We start from the raw sequence: 17,648 nt of genomic DNA on the forward strand, positions 1-17,648 counted from the left end.
TTTTTTTTTATAATAAACATTTCTGAATCAAGAAAATTAATATCTTAAAATTATGCAAAAAAATATGCGTGCCAATTTAAAATAAGAAAGTTGATTATCGCCCAATAAGATACTAAGACTTTTGGAAAAATTCTAAACTCATCAGTTCATAGTAAATCAAAAACTATTTAACTTGTTTTTTTAATTTTTGAAGTCGGTTCATTAATAAAATTTCTACAACGCCTGCCCTTTTTTAAAAATCACCTGTATCTACATTTTACTCAATTATCTTTGCATATTCGCGCACCTTTTTTCTACAAGCGTCGTTTGGATTATTCTTAGAACGCATCTGCCTATATTTAGCTGCATCATCCACACAGAATGACTGACTAGTCAAAACAAAGTGCTCATTTTCTCCTGAAGAAGTTGCATCTAATATTCGACGACAAAATTGAAATTAAAATTAAAAACATATTTGCAAGAACTAGAAGCTACTAGTATTATATTATAATTATGACATTCATGCCATATTTCCGTGTCTACATATTTTTACAAATTGGTAATGATAAAAAACCAAACCGCGGAAAATATGTAAATATGAAAACATCGCTCAACATTTAACGATTTTTTTTAAATGTGCAACAGAAGTTTTCGTTCCCATCACCACGGATTTTACCTCTCAAAGATTAAATCTATAAATGTAGTTGACTGTTTCTATATGTCTTCTAGCATGGTCATAATCAGCAAAAAAACTTGATTATCTAGATTCTCCATGTTTCCAAGAATTTATTTCAAATCAATACTTAAATTTAGAACAAGCCAATATACAAAATCATAATTTAGTTATTAGTCCAGAAATACAATTATATGTAAATTAATCAAACTACTCGCTGTTTTAATGAGTAATATTAAGGCGGCGATTTACCTCCAGAAAAATGTATGTTTTCAGGCCTCACAAAATTCGATATTACTCCGTTGTCTGTGAAAAAAATCAGTTCAATTTTTGTGAAACTGCAGTTAAGCTAGTAATTAATGTCGGGACGTTGAGTTTTTTCGAAAAAAAGTAATGACAGTATGATAAAAAAATGTTGAAAATCGTTAAATTTGGCCAAGTTTAGAACTAAATATCTCAGGAAATAACATTCTTTTTGTAAAAAGCTCTTCGTCCCGACACAGAACCATTCTTTAACAAAAAGAATATCATGTTCGTTCCACTGTTAATTCTTTTATAATCATGTAGGATCTAATTTACATGAAATTGTACGATAATAAACGACTAACTTTCTTTTCTTTGCCCATTTGGTCTCGAGATCATTCAAATTTAAAGACTTGACATACCTAAATAACGGGCTCAGCGGCAAGTTACATATTTTGAGAAATTATTTAAACTAGACATTGTCACATTAACCTGACTGCAAAAACTTTATTATTAAGCTTTGTTAATAAACTTGCAGTTTGATATTGAGAGTTCTTAAATATTGTCATTTTGACAAATGAGAAAAAAATTATTGATGTTGAAATTCAAAAATCGTTTTAAGCGCCATGATATTAATTATAAATAATGAGATATTCACCAATACAAATTAATCAATAATTTTATTAAATTTTATTAAAAAATCGTAAAAATAATAACTATTTTTTTTAAAGTTTATTTATAAAACTCTTTGTTGGCAGGTTTAAAAAATGGTAAAATCTGCTAAATTTGTTATTTTGCTTGCATTTTTATTGGTTGTTCATATTCAATTGTGCCAATGCTAGCGCACATTTACAATACACCTATAACACTTTTAACAATTAGAATAAATTAAAACAGATGTGATAGGATAACTTTCACGTTGTGTCAAAATTTGAAGAGATTACTTGATGTAAAAATGTCTTTGTTGAAGGTTGACCATTGGCCAAAGTGTCAGGAACAACAAAAATGATTTGTGTCTTGGCTTTATTTATGATTTAGTACGAATTTATACAACATCAAGTTTTTTTCGGTTCTTTCACAGTCCAGTTAGAAGCAAATTTTTATTTACAGATTGGATTCTTTAGAACGAGGGCATACAGCACTTGACAAATACATCGCACATTTCACTTAGTTTTTCTTCTTTTACCTTCTTTCCGGTATTCGTTACATATTTCTCGCCTTGCAATTTTAATTTATTAAGGGATTGAAAGTTTTTTTTTATCAAATATGGGCGATATTATTTAGAATTATTTTATTACATCATCTAATTTTTCAAACTTTTGGCTCTTAGATCGGTTTCTATGTTAAGTCTGTATTTAGTGTAACTTATTCTATAATTTTAAATATTTATTGTAAAACTATTTGGATTTTTACAAAATTGACTATTTTAAAGACCTGAAACCTTTAAAAAAACAGCAGAATTTACGCAAACACGGAAGCCAAAAAACGGTCAATTGCATATTTAAAAGGGAAATTTTGCTATTATCCACATATTTCGTTATGAACGTTCCATACATCAAATAATAAATCCAATTACATTCTTGCATATAGACTATAATTGTAATTTTAGAGTAATCTATTACATTATTATTGTTTTCGAAAACGCTTATTCACATGCAAAAGTCCATTATATTCGCAAATTTATTGTGTAAGTCAACCAGCTATTCATAATAATTTTTATTTACCAAACTGTCCCTTGCAAACACAAACTAAACCGAAAAATGTTTGAACTGAATGATTAAACGCTCTTCATTATTCATAAATATTGCACAACAGTTTTGAGTTAGCTAACATAAACATGTAATCAATAAACAGTTTCAGATTTGTTAGCCATCATCCAAAAAGCGTATCCATGCAAATCCGTTGAATCAGAACAGCGGTAACGGTGCATGGATAGACGCAAATAAAAGCAGATGTTGCGTTTTGTAACTAGACAATATCTTCATTTGACAATATGTTTAACACATGTGAACGCGCAAAGATAAGTAGTCGCCTGGCACCTCCACCAGATTTGCAGGAGCTCTAAAAATAATGTGTCCTTTGAAAGTCACCGTTCAAGATAATTTATGAAGATTTCGTGTCGCTTTCTCTGTTTCGAGCTTTAGTTAATTAAGGACGCGGCGATTTGGTTGCGAATCAGATAGTCAAGTCGGACTTTTTGACGTCACAAAACGACTAAAAATACCCAAACGTGGTAAGTTGAAAGCTTGAAAATGACGGCTTTGAAGCGGCACAACATGGAGGAAATATTAGTGTAATAAAGGAATGAAAACTTATCTGTTATCGCCATATTTATTGTTAATTGTTCCTGATTAACAACTTGTTATTGATATTGTCCCGATATGGTTATTATTGACGTTGTTTCATTAAATTAATCGATTCTTAGGAGCATTATCAGCGGTAATCTCATCAAATATAACAAACAAGTTGAACGAACGGTAGATTAAACGAAAATTTCAATCCGGAAATAGTCAATCCGGAAATCAGGCGAGTGTTTGTATTAATTTCACAGCTCGCTAGAGCCGGAACATCAAAGTTGTATTTTTTGACACTTTCGCTTTGCCATATGTGTGTGTTTGGTTCGACATCCGTTTGGAACTTGACGAAGGACTCTCAAACGTTGTTTTTGTATTAAGTAAAATGCTTGAGATAAAAAAACCGCAACATGTCGCATATGTTGTATTTATGCATAGATAAATATTTCTGACGCAATACGAATATCTAAGCAAGGTGGTTTTATTTTCCTCTATTTAAGATTATTTAATTAAGCACACATTCATAATTACAGTTTTATTAGTATCTCAATCGCAACATGCTGCCGGTTAATCTCAAATTATTTTGCGTTTTAATCAAATACGCGTAAAAGTGCGGGGATTAATGAGATTAATTGTTTTTTACCGGTTTTACAATTAAGATTATAGTGGCTTCTGTCACTTATAAATTCATCACGAATATTAACAGATGGTTCCAAAGTTATTTTGATTTGCAACAAAATTTTACTTAAATCTGCCTTACAAATTTTATTAGGCTTCGAGCAAAATCACAAATTTATTAATTCGCGTGTCCAAAAAGATTAAGGCTCTGTCTTACCCCGGCCGAAGTGCATAGGAAATAGCGCAAAACGCCATTACTTTTTACGGCCACAAATTAAGAGTTGGAGTTTTGATTTTTTTGTACGTGTAGATAACATCGAAGTGTACACGGGAAACTCCTTGATTTTCAAAAAAGTCTTTATAAATTTATTAAAAAAAAATAAAAACTGAAAAAACGCCATGTCGTTTTACGGGCACAGTTTTAGGAATTTTTGCTTGAACTACGACTCAATAGAAGAGGAATTTTATTCTACATCCGGGAAACTCTTTGGTTTTTTCCCCACATGAATAGTTTCTTTAGAAAAAAATAAAATGTAACGTAAAAATGATTCCCAATTTTCTAAAAGTCGGCAGCCAACACTTCAATGTTCTCATGATTTACAGCCCCTAACAACAGAGGGTCTCTAATCCTCATCAAGGTTCGATGACTACAACTCGGCCGACCGGCGATTGACCATTGGGACCCCAACTTTATACCTATTTTCTACCAAGAATTGAAGACTGCCGCATCTGAATATAATAACATTTTAACCCTCACGCAAGATTTCTAAAAAAAAAAAAATTAATACATTTTGTCGACATTTTAATAAATTAGATTAACGATTGCAAAAGATTTTCAATCGCCAATCTAATTAAAAAGTCACTGTTCAAAACCTTTTTTTTTTCTCAGTTGAGTGTGGTATTTTAAGTTTAGATTTAGTGCAATCAAACTCATCTTTGTTGACAAAAAATTCGCTTTTGACTCTTGAAGTAGACCTCAATTAATAACTTGCATTACAACATTGCATTTAAATAGTCTATTCTATATAGGACAACGGATTAATTGCATTTCATACATTGATTTTTATACATTTTATTGCATCTTTGACCATTTGGTCCTTTGCCGCAACCAGAGTGGAGTGCTCAAGTAGCCATAAGACCAAAAAAGTCAGCACCGAGTTGTCTCCCATACATGACCGTCAGGTTGAAATAAAAAGATTAGACGATTAAAAGCTTTTTAGCGCTTCCGTAACTTTTTGATTTTTAGATACCAGCAGAGCTCTATATTGTTACTTCTGTGTTTTGGCAATTTCCTCAACTTTGTTGAAATAATTACACAAAACATAATTTTACATTTTCAATGATTCCTTTATACATATCTCAAATTGTGCTACTGTAGCAACTTTTTAAACTTTTCCAAACTGATTTGAAACACATTCATTGAGGTGGACATTTGTACTCAATTTTTGAAGTATTTAGTTATGTCAAGATATGTAATTTTTTAATTTTTCGTGATGCTTATAAAATGTATAGTTTTTTTGATGTCCCGTATAAAAAGTAAAATCAAATTAGTGTTAAAGTTTAATACACAGTAACACTTAGAATCCTTCTAGATCGATGGATATCTTTTATAATTTTAAAACTCACGTTAATATAAGTAGTTGACGGCAAAAGTACAACTACACAAATTTTAATAGCAATTTGTGTATTAAGAGCTGAAAAATTCACATTGCTGATTGAAAGAGACAAAAAGTCTAAAGTAGCGCGGCAACCTCTGGAAATCGGCAATTTGAATTTGCGCTCGAAATACACACAATATTTTTTCTACAATCTTGCATTTTCCGAGATTACAAACAACTTCTACATCTAATTTTTAGATGATTAAGACTCAACCGCACACCACCTTCTATGTTGCCATGGAAAAATATACCTATGGTATAAACAATTTATCAAACAAAAAATCGTAATCGAGTGTTTTTTCAATTTTATAAAAAAAATTGTAGCTCTAGAACATATTCTTTACCTACCTGTAATATTTTGTGTTATTCGAAAGTACCCAAATATCTGTTTTTAAATTTGGTGGAATCGATTTTATTAAATACCAGCGAATGCGTTGAAACACAAGAAATGACAAGATGAACTAATATCTAAATCTAATTTATTTAAATTTATTATCAATTAAAACACAGCGTGACAAAGTTTTAGTAGCCAAAAAACTGTTATGTTCTGTAGGTAGCCAACCTTTTGATAAAACATATGCCGGTAACCGCAAGTCACCACCAAATTTTATATTTAATTTTAAAAGTAAAATTTCATGACTGTAAGTTTTAAACATTTTTGTTTCCAAAATAAAAGTCTTTACATTGTCAAATACAATCAATTTCAAAGTACTGTAAAAAATCGAATTTTGTAATAAAGAGTAAAAAAAATCGTATCAAAGTTGGCGGCTAAAAAAGTTATAGTTTGCATATAATTTTTTTTAATTTTAGTTTTTTATATGTATTTTAAATATTGATAACCATATATACATAAAAATAGAAAAAAAATAGAAAAAGAATCTCTTTTTTATGTTTTTTTAACTACTTATGTTAAAAAATTGACGTAACAAAAAGAATGTGAAGGTTTTGAGGTAAGGATGTCCTTTGGGTATGTGCTTTGTTTGGATTACATAACACATTCAAAATTAATTTGAATTTGTCGCACAGTGTAATTTTGAAAATAAAATTGTTATGGTACACATTTTTAGCGAAACATTTTTTACTTGAAATATAAAGTTTATTTGATGATGCCATCATTTATTATTTCTCTTTATTATTCATTTTTTATTTTCGAGGGACATAATATTTCGAAATCGGCAAAACGTTCGAAACAAACTCCAAAGCAAAGCAAATTCATCTGCCTGGTTTATTGCTGAACTGTGGATTGCATATTTTTCAAAACACGAATTTTAGTTGAGGGGTAGAACAGCCTTTTAAGGATTAAAAGACTGGTTTCCACAAGTCTCTTGCGGTCTCCTGAAGAGCTTACGAGAGTCGATTTTCATCTGGAATTTAATTTTATTCTTTTCAGACGAGGGCTTTCAGTCTTCAGTTGACGTTTGGACTCAGTTTTGTTAAATTGGGTTGAAAACAGCAAATAATGGATGCTATTGATCGTAAGTGTATAAAAGTATATCAGAATATAAAAAGTTCAAAAAAGATTTATCAAAGTCGATCCAACTACAAATCGAAACAAGTGAGTTTGTAAGTAATTTAGCTTCACTTTTAGTGTCACAAAAGACTTAAATCGTAAAGTTTTAATTGCTTAGTTGGATAAAGGAGTTCGATAAGGCATAAGCAACCAGCATGTAATTGAAATAGTTTTAAAACGATCGAATTTGATGGTAATTCTCGGTGGAAGAAAAGCGGCTCTTAATAAATAAATTGAATATTACAGTCCTCGGGCTTTTCTATTGTTACAATTTCAACGTAACCTGAGGTTTCTCTTGTAATTTTCCTTTTTCTTAGAGCTGTTTAAAGTAAAGGGGAATACTGTTACACTTCAATTAAGAAGCGATTTTTTCAGAGAATTCTCATTAAGCTGGAACTTGTCAAGCTGTAAAGTTAAAAGATGTGGAGATAAAAAATTCTCCGAAACTGTGTTTCTATTTTTTTTTAAATCAATAATAAAATATTTTGGCGCACACTGTGTTATTCTATAATTTGAAAAATATTTTCTTTGCAGCCAGCGCTTTCTTCGAGTTGTTTTCTTAGACGCCGCCGCCTTCTATAATTGAAGTGGATTTTCATCCATTAGCCACTATCCCAGTATTTTTACCACTTCCTTTCTTTCCACTTCCACACAATTCTTTTCCAATCATGGGAGATATTCGATTAATTACTTAACAAGCCGCTCTCAGAAAAACTCGCCATCACCAAATTAACCTTTATTAAAACACGTGTCTGTATTACAAAATCATCTTGCCACATAAATACACGCCCCCGACTGCGGCGCCGTGGCGAAAAGAATACTGCCAATATCCCGGGCTTCATGTTTGGAGTAAAACTTATCTTTCAAAGTCTTCATATAATTGTCGACGTTCTCTCGAGGAAGAAGAGCCACCATGCAACCGCCCCAACCGGCGCCGGTTAAGCGAGCCCCGAACGTCAAGTCCCTTGACAGTTCGACCAACTCGTCAAGTTGGGGGTGGCTGCATTCGTAGAGGTCGCGGAGACTCTCGTGACTTTCGGTCATAAGTCGGCCGAGGGTTGATAAAGAGTTCTTGTCCGCAGAAGTGGTGCACACAGAGTGGAAAAGCTCGACGCGGCGCGCCTCTGGAAATACAACAAATTAAACTTTGATTGAATTAAGGTAAATTAAACAAGCAATGGAACGTGTATATGGAAAGCTAATCAACAAAGTTTGCGATTTTGTTTGAACACGGCAGCGGCAGTTTTGATGGCAAACTTTTCATTTTCCCACATTTCTAGATCATCCGATGGTCTCAGGTTATTTAATTTCAGAAAAATTCAATTTGAAACGGATGAATTTTTCCTCTTACAACCTCAAAATTATCTCTCCGAAATTACGTTCTTGTCCACTCGCGTCCAAATGAATTAATAAAGGTTTCCGGTCCACCGTAATTCTCCGAATTTTCATATTCCCCTTTTATTTTCCAATATCATCAAGTCTGGAGCATAAAATATGAAAGTTGAACTAACTCGCCATATTGTATTCATGCCAAGTAAGCAGACACCTCGGTGACAATCACGACAGTTTCTTCTGGATGACTTTTCGATACGAAGTGCAGTAACCTTTCACCCCATAAACGTGGGAACATTGTACAATTGCGTCCAAAAATAATGCACCTTCCCATTGCTTATTTCCAAATAGGTACAAGTCCGTTCTTGACCGTCCCAGCACATCTGGGTAGTCATAAAATGGTAATTTTTCAATGTTTGCAAAAACCCTGTTCTAAAATTGTTTAGATCTTATTTTGTTGTGCTGTGATGGTAAAAGAAACGTATAAATACGGTGGAGCGTTTATGACTTTAACTTTTTAAACAGTTTCCACCAAACTTACCGCAAGACCCTATAAACATAATCACCCTCTCAAGTGGTGGGTCTTGTCTGATGACCAGAATTGATCCCCAATAAATTACAGCCTTTTTGTTGATTCAAATTTACTGGAATTGGGGAAAAAATATTTGGAAATAAAGTTTCAGGACATTCAGACAAAATATAGAAGATTACTCAACGTGTGAAGTTAAGTTTTGTTTTAATCTAATATTAACTTGTAATAATAGAATTGAAGAATGATTAAAATTTAGGTTAGCTTAAAAGTGCAGTATAAAATTTTTCAAATTTCGCTTAAATTAAATAAAAATATAATTGTCAATTTTGACATGTCAAATCACTTGCTCTCATTGTTTTGTAACTTTTTCACTTACTAGTTAGTAGAAACATAAGTTAATTACTAGTGAAAAAAATGAAGAAAATTTGAGTTTCTTAGGTCCCCAACAATGACAGAAAATGTATTTTTATGGCAAAGTTAAAAAAACTATATTTTATAGCTAGAGACAAATAATTAAAAAAATTATAAAATCCGTTTTTTTAAAAAAAACACCACCAACACCGCAATTTTCCCCTGCATTACACCCGACAACGTTGCCTAGGGAGATTTTTGGTGAGAAAATATTTGTCAATTTTTTGACATTTCTGAAAATTAGGCAGTGTTTCCGTTAAAAACGTGTTTCTTTTACAGCCTGTTGGATTGCAAATCAGAATTTAATAGACTCGGCACAGCCTGGAAGGTCGTTTTGTGTAATCAAATTGTCAATTAGGCAGCTAACCTATTTGATTTTATGACCAAAAAGTCACCTTCGACGATGTTGCCGGTTGTAAAGTGCTGGGAGAGTGCGGTGTTGGTGGTTTTTTTAATAAAAAAACGGACTTTACACCCGGTTTACCGAAACAAAATTAAGTCCTTAATATTGATCAAAGATTTTTACGAAACCAAATAACGTTATTGGGGTTTTTACATCTAAAAAACTAAAACTCGAGAAAATGTATAAATTGACGCTTCAAAAATTATAAATGCTAGTTGGCCATAATCAGTAAAACATGTAAACAGTTTAGCAAAATTACCAACACTAGTATTGTTGCCAAATTTTTAACAGCACTAGGATTGTTAAATGTGCCTTTATACAATTTCCTGCTAAAGTGATACTGTTACTCTAACAATTTAGAATGAAATGAAATATTTAACATTATGATAAAGTGAGATAAGTAAGTTGCAAGTTTAATTTAATTTCAATTATTATTAAACCGGCCTATACTTAGTTACTTACTATTGATCAGAATTAAAAATCAATTGTTCTAAAATTTACTTTTTTTGGCAATGAATGAAGAAAAATAAATTTTAAGAAATAAATTAGAAATTAAAAATTACATCTTTAATTAAAATTAATATTTGATTCCATCATCCATCCATGTCAGCAATCAAACTTAATTAAATGCGTGATTAATTTAATCTCAATCAACTTTACAAACATTGATTCAAAATTTCTTTCAATGGTCTTCAAATCATGTTGTTTAGTCGACTCAATCTGCATGAGTTTTCAAGTAAGTTGTAAATAAAATTTGGTTGTCTGACGTACCCTTGTACAAAAACTGACCGCTCAGATCTCAAGCAGACCAACCCAAAAGTTCTAGGGGTAAAATGTTTTGTTGGGTGCATATTATATTCATACCATGGTGCATTATTTTTGGACGCAATTGTACATATTTGCGGTGAGAATCTTGTGCTGGAATGAAATTACACGGATCCACCGGAAATGAAAAACAAAATTCCGGTGATGCAAGAATGTACTGCATTGAGGCGTAATAATGAGAAAGTTAGACTACAATTAAGAGGGTATTTTCCTTTAGGGTTGCTCCAAACACATATTTCATAAAATGTGAAGAATGCGAAGAGCGTTTCATTTTCTACAATTGCCAGAGTTTGATTTATTTTTATTTTTAGTCCGGCAAAACACATTTATCTTGATTATGAAGATTTAGTCTTATCTGTAGACATATTAAAAAATGATTACGTTTGTAATTCATAACGCTCGGTTTCAAAACAACTTGTCCTGAGATTTATAGCGGTGTACTTACTTATCTTGAAGAATATCGGTGTTTGTTCAGTTTATCGGAAGGCGAAAACAGGATATTAGATAAGATATAGATGTTTTTTATGCCAAACTCGTACGTATTTTTCTATGATTGATGCTTTTCTGGACGCATAATTAAGGGGTCTCGAACAAATTTCAGTATAGGGCAAATTCAATGTATTTTTCCAAACACAATTACTCGAGAACTTTTTGAGTAAATTGCTTTCTGTTTTTTTTTGCATATGAATCTGTTCAACGTGCACTAATAAATACGAAAACTTGGCTGAAAGTGAAATAATTTTTAGCATTCCACATGCCTAGACTAATTTTACATAATGTCGACCAAACAGATTTTTTTTAAAGTTAATAATTTTCGAGAAATGGGGTTTCGAAAATTTCATATAGTATTCTATTATTATATTTCCATAAACACACAAAATCTTAAATTTGCCTGAAACAAGATTTTTCTCTTTTATTCAAACTTAACATTTTGAGCTTTGAGGATAATCATTTCAAAATTTTGAACTTTATATCTGATAAATTAGGATTTTAAATTGTTTTAGAATAGTTTAGGTGATAAATATTTGTCTTTATATTTATTTTTTAAAAATGGCAAAAAATGTAAAGTTAATTTCGAAACAGCAGAATTTCCATTCTTAACATCTCGACGGATAATTGACAAATAATGTGGGTAACAGATTTTTACGGTTTTTTAATTTAGGCCAATTTTCAATTGAAAATACAAGATAATCCCAAATAATGTTTGTTTTGTTTCAGAATTACGTACTATCTTAAATTTTATAAATAATGTTTATACGCTGAAGCTTAAGCATTACGAAAAAGGCCGCAGGAAAAGAGTTATTGAAAGCCAGTGTATATAACTCGTATATACTTTTCAAAATTCACATAAACGTATTTTTAGAACAACCATACAGTAGTATCACGTCAAAATTATGACTTTTGAGTGGTGAAAAGACTGAAAAATCGCTCGTAATTTAAAAGTCTTGAAAGATATCAGTCACAAAAACAATAGAATATAATTATTATTTATGGCCATTATTTTTTGTTAAAATCACAAAAATCTTGGTCAAAATTCGAAGATCGCAAATGCATTAATTATTTAATTTTTACAATTACACAAATCTCACCATTTCGGGAAAAATCCAATTTATTTATGAAAATAGACATTGAATAATAATAATAATGAGGTATTATATAATATATTTATTAAGTTTCTTGGGTGGTAATTTGTAAAGTATCGGACTCAAGTATTTAAGATTTATTGGCCATGGGCACCAATATAATTTGGACATCAGCATTATTTGCATTATTGCATTATTTATTTGATACTTGGATTTTTTTTTAATTTTCGCATTGCTTTTCGATTCATTAGTTTCTTTCTTTTTGTATTTATTCACGGCATGCTAGTTCTTCAAAAGTTTTGGTTGTGCTTCTGATTTCGTCCAAATTTGTACTTGTTTTCTTGCAATTCAGCCGTTGAAGCTTTATAAAAATTGGTGGTTTTGTAGATTTCGAGCTCTTCTTTGCAAATCCAAGCCAGAAAACGGCGAGAATCAGCGAAAAATCCTCGTTTAGCATCAAAATAAGCGGATTTTTCTAAGAATTTTGATGATTTCGTGCAGATTTCTGCTGTTTTCTTGCAATTCAGCCATTGAATCTTGATAAAAATTGGTGGTTTTGTAGATTTAGAGCTCTTCTTTGCGAATTCAAGCCAGAAAACGGCGGAAATCAGCGAAAAATCGTCGTTTTGCATCGAAATAAGCGGATTTCTCCAAGAATTTTGATGATTTCGTGCAGATTTCTGCTGTTTTCTTGCAATTCAACCGTTGAATCTTAATAAAAATTATTGGTTTTGTAGATTTCGAGCCATTCTTTGCGAATTCAAGCCAGAAAACGGCGAAAATCAGCGAGAAATCGTCGTTTTACATCGAAATAAGAGGTTTTCTCTAAAAATTTTGATGATTTTGTGCAGATTTCTGCCGTTTTCTTGCAATTCAGCCGTTGAATCTTGATAAAAATTGGTGGTTTTGTAGATTTCGAGCTCTTCTTTGTAAATCTAAGCCAGAAAACGGCGAGGATCAGCGAAAAATCCTCGTTTAGCATCGAAATAAGCGGATTTCTCTAAGAATTTTGATGATTTCGTGCAGATTTCTGCTGTTTTCTTGCCATTCAGCCGTTGAATCTTAATAAAAATTCGTGGTTTTGTATATTTCAAGCTCTTCTTTGCAAATCCAAGCCAAAAAACAGCGAGAATCAGCGAAAAATCGTCGTTTTGCATTGAAATAAGCGGATTTCTCAAAGAATTTTGATGATTTCGTGCAGATTTCTGCTGTTTTCTTGCAATTCAGCCGTTGAAGCTTGATAAAAATTGGTGGATTTGTAGATTTCGAGCTCTTCTTTGTAAATCTAAGCCAGAAAACGGCGAGAATCAGCGAAAAATCCTTGTTTAGCATCGAAATAAGCGGATTTCTCTAAGAATTTTGATTTCGTGCAGATTTCTGCTGTTTTCTTGCAATTCAGCCGTTGAATCTTAATAAAAATTCGTGGTTTTGTAGATTTAGAGCTCTTCTTTGCAAATCCAAGCCAAAAAACAGCGAGAATCAGCGAAAAATCGTCGTTTTGCATTGAAATAAGCGGATTTCTCAAAGAATTTTGATGATTTCGTGCAGATTTCTACTGTTTTCTTGCAATTTAGCCGTTAAATCTTGATAAAAAGTGATGGTTTTGTAGATTTCGAGCCCTTCTTTGCGAATTCAAGCCAGAAAACGGCGAAAATCAGCGAGAAATTGTCGTTTTGCATCGAAATAAGCGGATTCCTCTAAGAATTTTGATGATTTCGTTCAGATTTCTGCTGTTTTCTTGCAATTCAGCCGTTGAAGCTTGATAAAAATTGGTGGTTTTGTATTATTCGAAGTCTTTTTTGCAAATCCAAACCAGAAATCGTCGTTTAGCATCAAAATAGTTCTTCTTGAGATTCCTCAGACACCTGAAATTCTCAGATTCGTACGTTGAAAGTTCTCAATTTTTCAGGTCCTTGCACAAATTAACGAGTTAACGATAACCCGAGAGCCTGAGAGCCTCAAAAACTGAGAATTTTACACTAGCTCTCAGTTTCTCAAATTCTTCTAATCCTTTTTAAGTTTAGTTTCCAGATATTTTCAGTTTTAGATTCTTAATTTCAAAAAATTGTTTCGATCCCTTCCTATTACTCAAATCTCTCAAATTTAAATTTTTATAAACTGCTTTGTTTTGTTTGAATCTGTCTTCAGAAATCCGATGTATTCCCAAAATTTTCTTAGATTCTCATATTCTTCCTGGTTCGGAGTCGTAGACAAAAGAGACGCAATATTAAAAGTTAAAAATGACTTTCAAAGAACTAAGACTGCGTAGTTTCCAAGACAAAATACACTTTTTAAGACGACACTCTAGACAACTTTGTTATTACTTTACATTACCCATTAGCTCAAGTTCTATTACAAAATTTCGCAACTTTGTAGACGTTATGATTAAAAATGAAAAAAAAATTTCCATTCACTTACCGCGAAACACATGTAGAGCCCTTTGTCTAAGTTTGAACTCTTGAATATGCCTCGTGTTCTGCGTCAGCGATATCTCGTCTAGTAGCTCGGATGTAGTTTTCAGTTCTTGTACGACTTCCTCTTTCGTGTAAGGCTCTTCGTGTAGAGATTCTTCGACAATTGTTATCATCGTAGACAGGTCGACGGCAAGCGCTTGTTGCAAATTGCCCAATATCTTTATCTCCGGCCATTTCAAACCCCGCTTTTTTGCGATGATCTGGAAGTTTACGTTCGGATAGATATGAAGTTATTTTTAAACGATGAGAGGGTGTCATACGAAAACATCGTGCATGGACTGTACAAAGGTTTAAATATTCATGCCGCTACAATTATGACACCAGAAATGGAATCATTTCCGGCAGTTTAACCGGAAAATATGCGTCGTTTTCATCAATATTTCATTGGTGGAAGTTTAATGTGGTAGTGAATTTTACTTGTAGTACAGTGTTGTGAAAGGGGTTGGCATCAAGCGAAAATGAAGCGGTAGACAATGAAATTGAATTATCCAACGATTATCTGCTTTATTGATTTTGGACAGAGCAGGAACTATTCCAAGCGTTTCCACAGATTTTCGACACAATTCGTTTTGATTTTTACGTTTATGACAAATTGTACAATTGCTGAACCAAGAATCGTCCTAAAACTTAATGAAAGTGGCAACCTCTTGAACAGTTGCTGCGACGATAAATGAAGCAATTAGCACCTAAGCTTGGCAGAACTTCTCAGATGCAATAGCAGAACTGTAATAATCGTTAGCAGCATGTTTTCACAATAGTAAGAAATTAGAAAACTTGGTATCAGCGTCGTCTTCTCGTACTCTCCGTGGAACTTTTGATAAGATAAAACGTCAAAGTTTATGCATTGGAAAGAAATACAATATTTGTATCAACTTAAAAATGTGTTCAAAGACCTACATCAAGTTCAAATAAGAGAAAACAAGAAAGCGCCTTCTAGAGGTGAAAACTGACTAAAATCAGTAATATGTGAATCGATTGCGCGTTGAAAGCTTTATGGGGAAAACCTGCTTGCTTTTACATAAAGTGAGTTTTGTGCTTTATGCGCGTAACGTCTTATATTACAAAAGAAAAATACAGCGTGAATCAAAAGGAACGGTTTTGTTGTTTGACCTAACTTAGAGCTCTTTGATGAAAATATTCAATATCTATAAATAAGAAGAATTTCGACAATTTATAGCACACGGGGAATCTAAGCAATGCTAAGACTCAATAAACCAGGAGCCTAAAAAGGGTTCTAAAAAATGTCAAGAAAACATCCAACAAAACTTTAAGAATGTCAAAAAGAATTAGTGAGAATAAACAATTCAGACTCAACAATTTAGAAAATTGTACCTTAGTACGGTAAGCAGCAAATGTATTGAGCTCATGGGCGGAATGGGTCGTAACGAGTTGCCGCACCCTCATAAATCAAATTTGCGGGGCCTAAGAAATTTCGAAGCTTTGTTGTTGAAAAACTGACCAGGGATATTTGTGAGGTTTTAATTTACACAGTCGTGAATTCATGAACGACGAATTTCGCAATTTCGACCGGCAAGTTTTAATTGCTAAAATCTCACGATTTAGTTTTGTTTTTCTAAGATGGATAAAAGGTTGAATGTAATGATTGATGAATCAATGTAAATAAAAAAGTCACAAGTTAAAGGAAACAAACAAAAAAATTAAACTTTATTGTAAGCAAAAATTAAATAAAACAAATTAAAATAAGGCTTCGAGGTTATTTTGCCCCCTGGCAATCCACCTCTTCAACGTCGTTTCCTAGAAATAAAAAAAATGAATATTGAAATGGAAAAAGTGAATAAATTAAAATATGTTTATTATTTTTAAACTTATCGATAGATTGAACCTTTCCGATATTTTACCCGCCCCGCTCGGCAACGGAGAATAAAACCCTTGTTTCCAACGTCGAGTTCTTTTGCTCTGGCAAACGTGGTATCTTGGAGAAAATTGGCAATTTGATTTTCCCAAATATTTACCGCATACTTATAGGGGTAGAAGATAATCTGACAGGTATGTGGTTAGTTGAAGTGAAAATACGTGGTATTTGCACTCAAAAACGCAAATTTTTAAACAATTTTTTAAATTTTACAAAATACTCTCAAATATAGTTTGCTATGTAAAAATTAAAATATAAAAATATCACAACTTCGTGGCAGTTTCAGCACTTTTTTTTTCATTTCATTGCTGAGTTAAATTGGCAGAGAATGCATTTAACACGTCAAAGTAGACAATAATAAAACTATGAAGATAAAAAAAGAGTTACTTCACTAGAGGAATTTCATAGTAAGTTAATAATTTATGGTAAATTTGATAACAAGATAACACTTGGAACTGCAAGAGATTAATATGATTGAATATGTTGAGAAATGTATAAAAACTTTTACTACAAAAAAATTTACTGTACCGACATGATTTTGAAAACTACCTTCATAAAACAGCGGTTTTTTTTCTCAAATTTTAAACATGATTTGCAGGTTTAGAATAAAAACAGAAATTTTTATTCAGTTATGTCATAAAGAATTTAAATTAGCGAGTGTTTTCTCAAAAATTGATAAATATTTTAATTCTTATGTGTCAGCATGCCAAACTAACACTGACAAAAAACTAATTTTTGCATCCGATTTTGGAACATGATTAACCATAAGCGTATGCAAATTTGCAAATTTTTATCTTTTAAATTAAAGACGATTTTGGGGGTGTTTATCAGTGTTGCAGAACGCAGTATAAAAATTTGCCAAACAGCGGCAGTCGGTAACAGTCAAAGTAAAGTCATTAGGTTAAACACAGGTAATCCAATTTCCACTAAACGGCTCAATGTAATCCTTCCTAAGAATTTCAGAATAATTTGCAGCTATTTGCAAAATTTGAAAGGACGTTTGACAAAAAATTTTAAATATACTTATTCGATCTTGACTTTTTAATAATTTCTTATTAACTTAGAACTTAGAACTTATTAACACTTAGAAGATAAAAATTTGCAAATTTGCATACGTTACGGTTGATCAAGCTCCAGAATCGGATGCAAAAATTTGCTTTTTACTAGTGTTAGTTTGGCGACACCTAAGAATTGGAATATTTATCGATTTTTGAGTTTTTGAGCAAACACTCGCTAATTA

General features: G+C 32.0%; 1 protein-coding gene across 1 annotated transcript in view; it reads right to left on the reverse strand.

Moving 5' to 3' along the window:
• Positions 1 to 7,698: 7,698 nt before the first annotated feature.
• The window catches only part of Galk (N-acetylgalactosamine kinase), a 47,530-nt gene continuing 37,580 nt past the window's right edge, over positions 7,699 to 17,648 (reverse strand). Inside the window, exons 6-7 of the mRNA XM_088030312.1 lie at positions 14,480 to 14,735; positions 7,699 to 8,099 (exon numbers count right to left, since the gene is read on the reverse strand). Of these exons, the coding sequence (XP_087886438.1) occupies positions 7,741 to 8,099; positions 14,480 to 14,735 (615 nt within the window). The 3' untranslated portion in view covers positions 7,699 to 7,740. The remainder of the gene's footprint in view (positions 8,100 to 14,479; positions 14,736 to 17,648) is intronic.

Source organism: Gnatocerus cornutus, chromosome 2 (assembly GCF_029298725.1).
Source record: "Gnatocerus cornutus isolate USDA-ARS CGAHR chromosome 2, icGnaCorn1.1, whole genome shotgun sequence".
NCBI lineage: Eukaryota > Metazoa > Arthropoda > Insecta > Coleoptera > Tenebrionidae > Gnatocerus > Gnatocerus cornutus.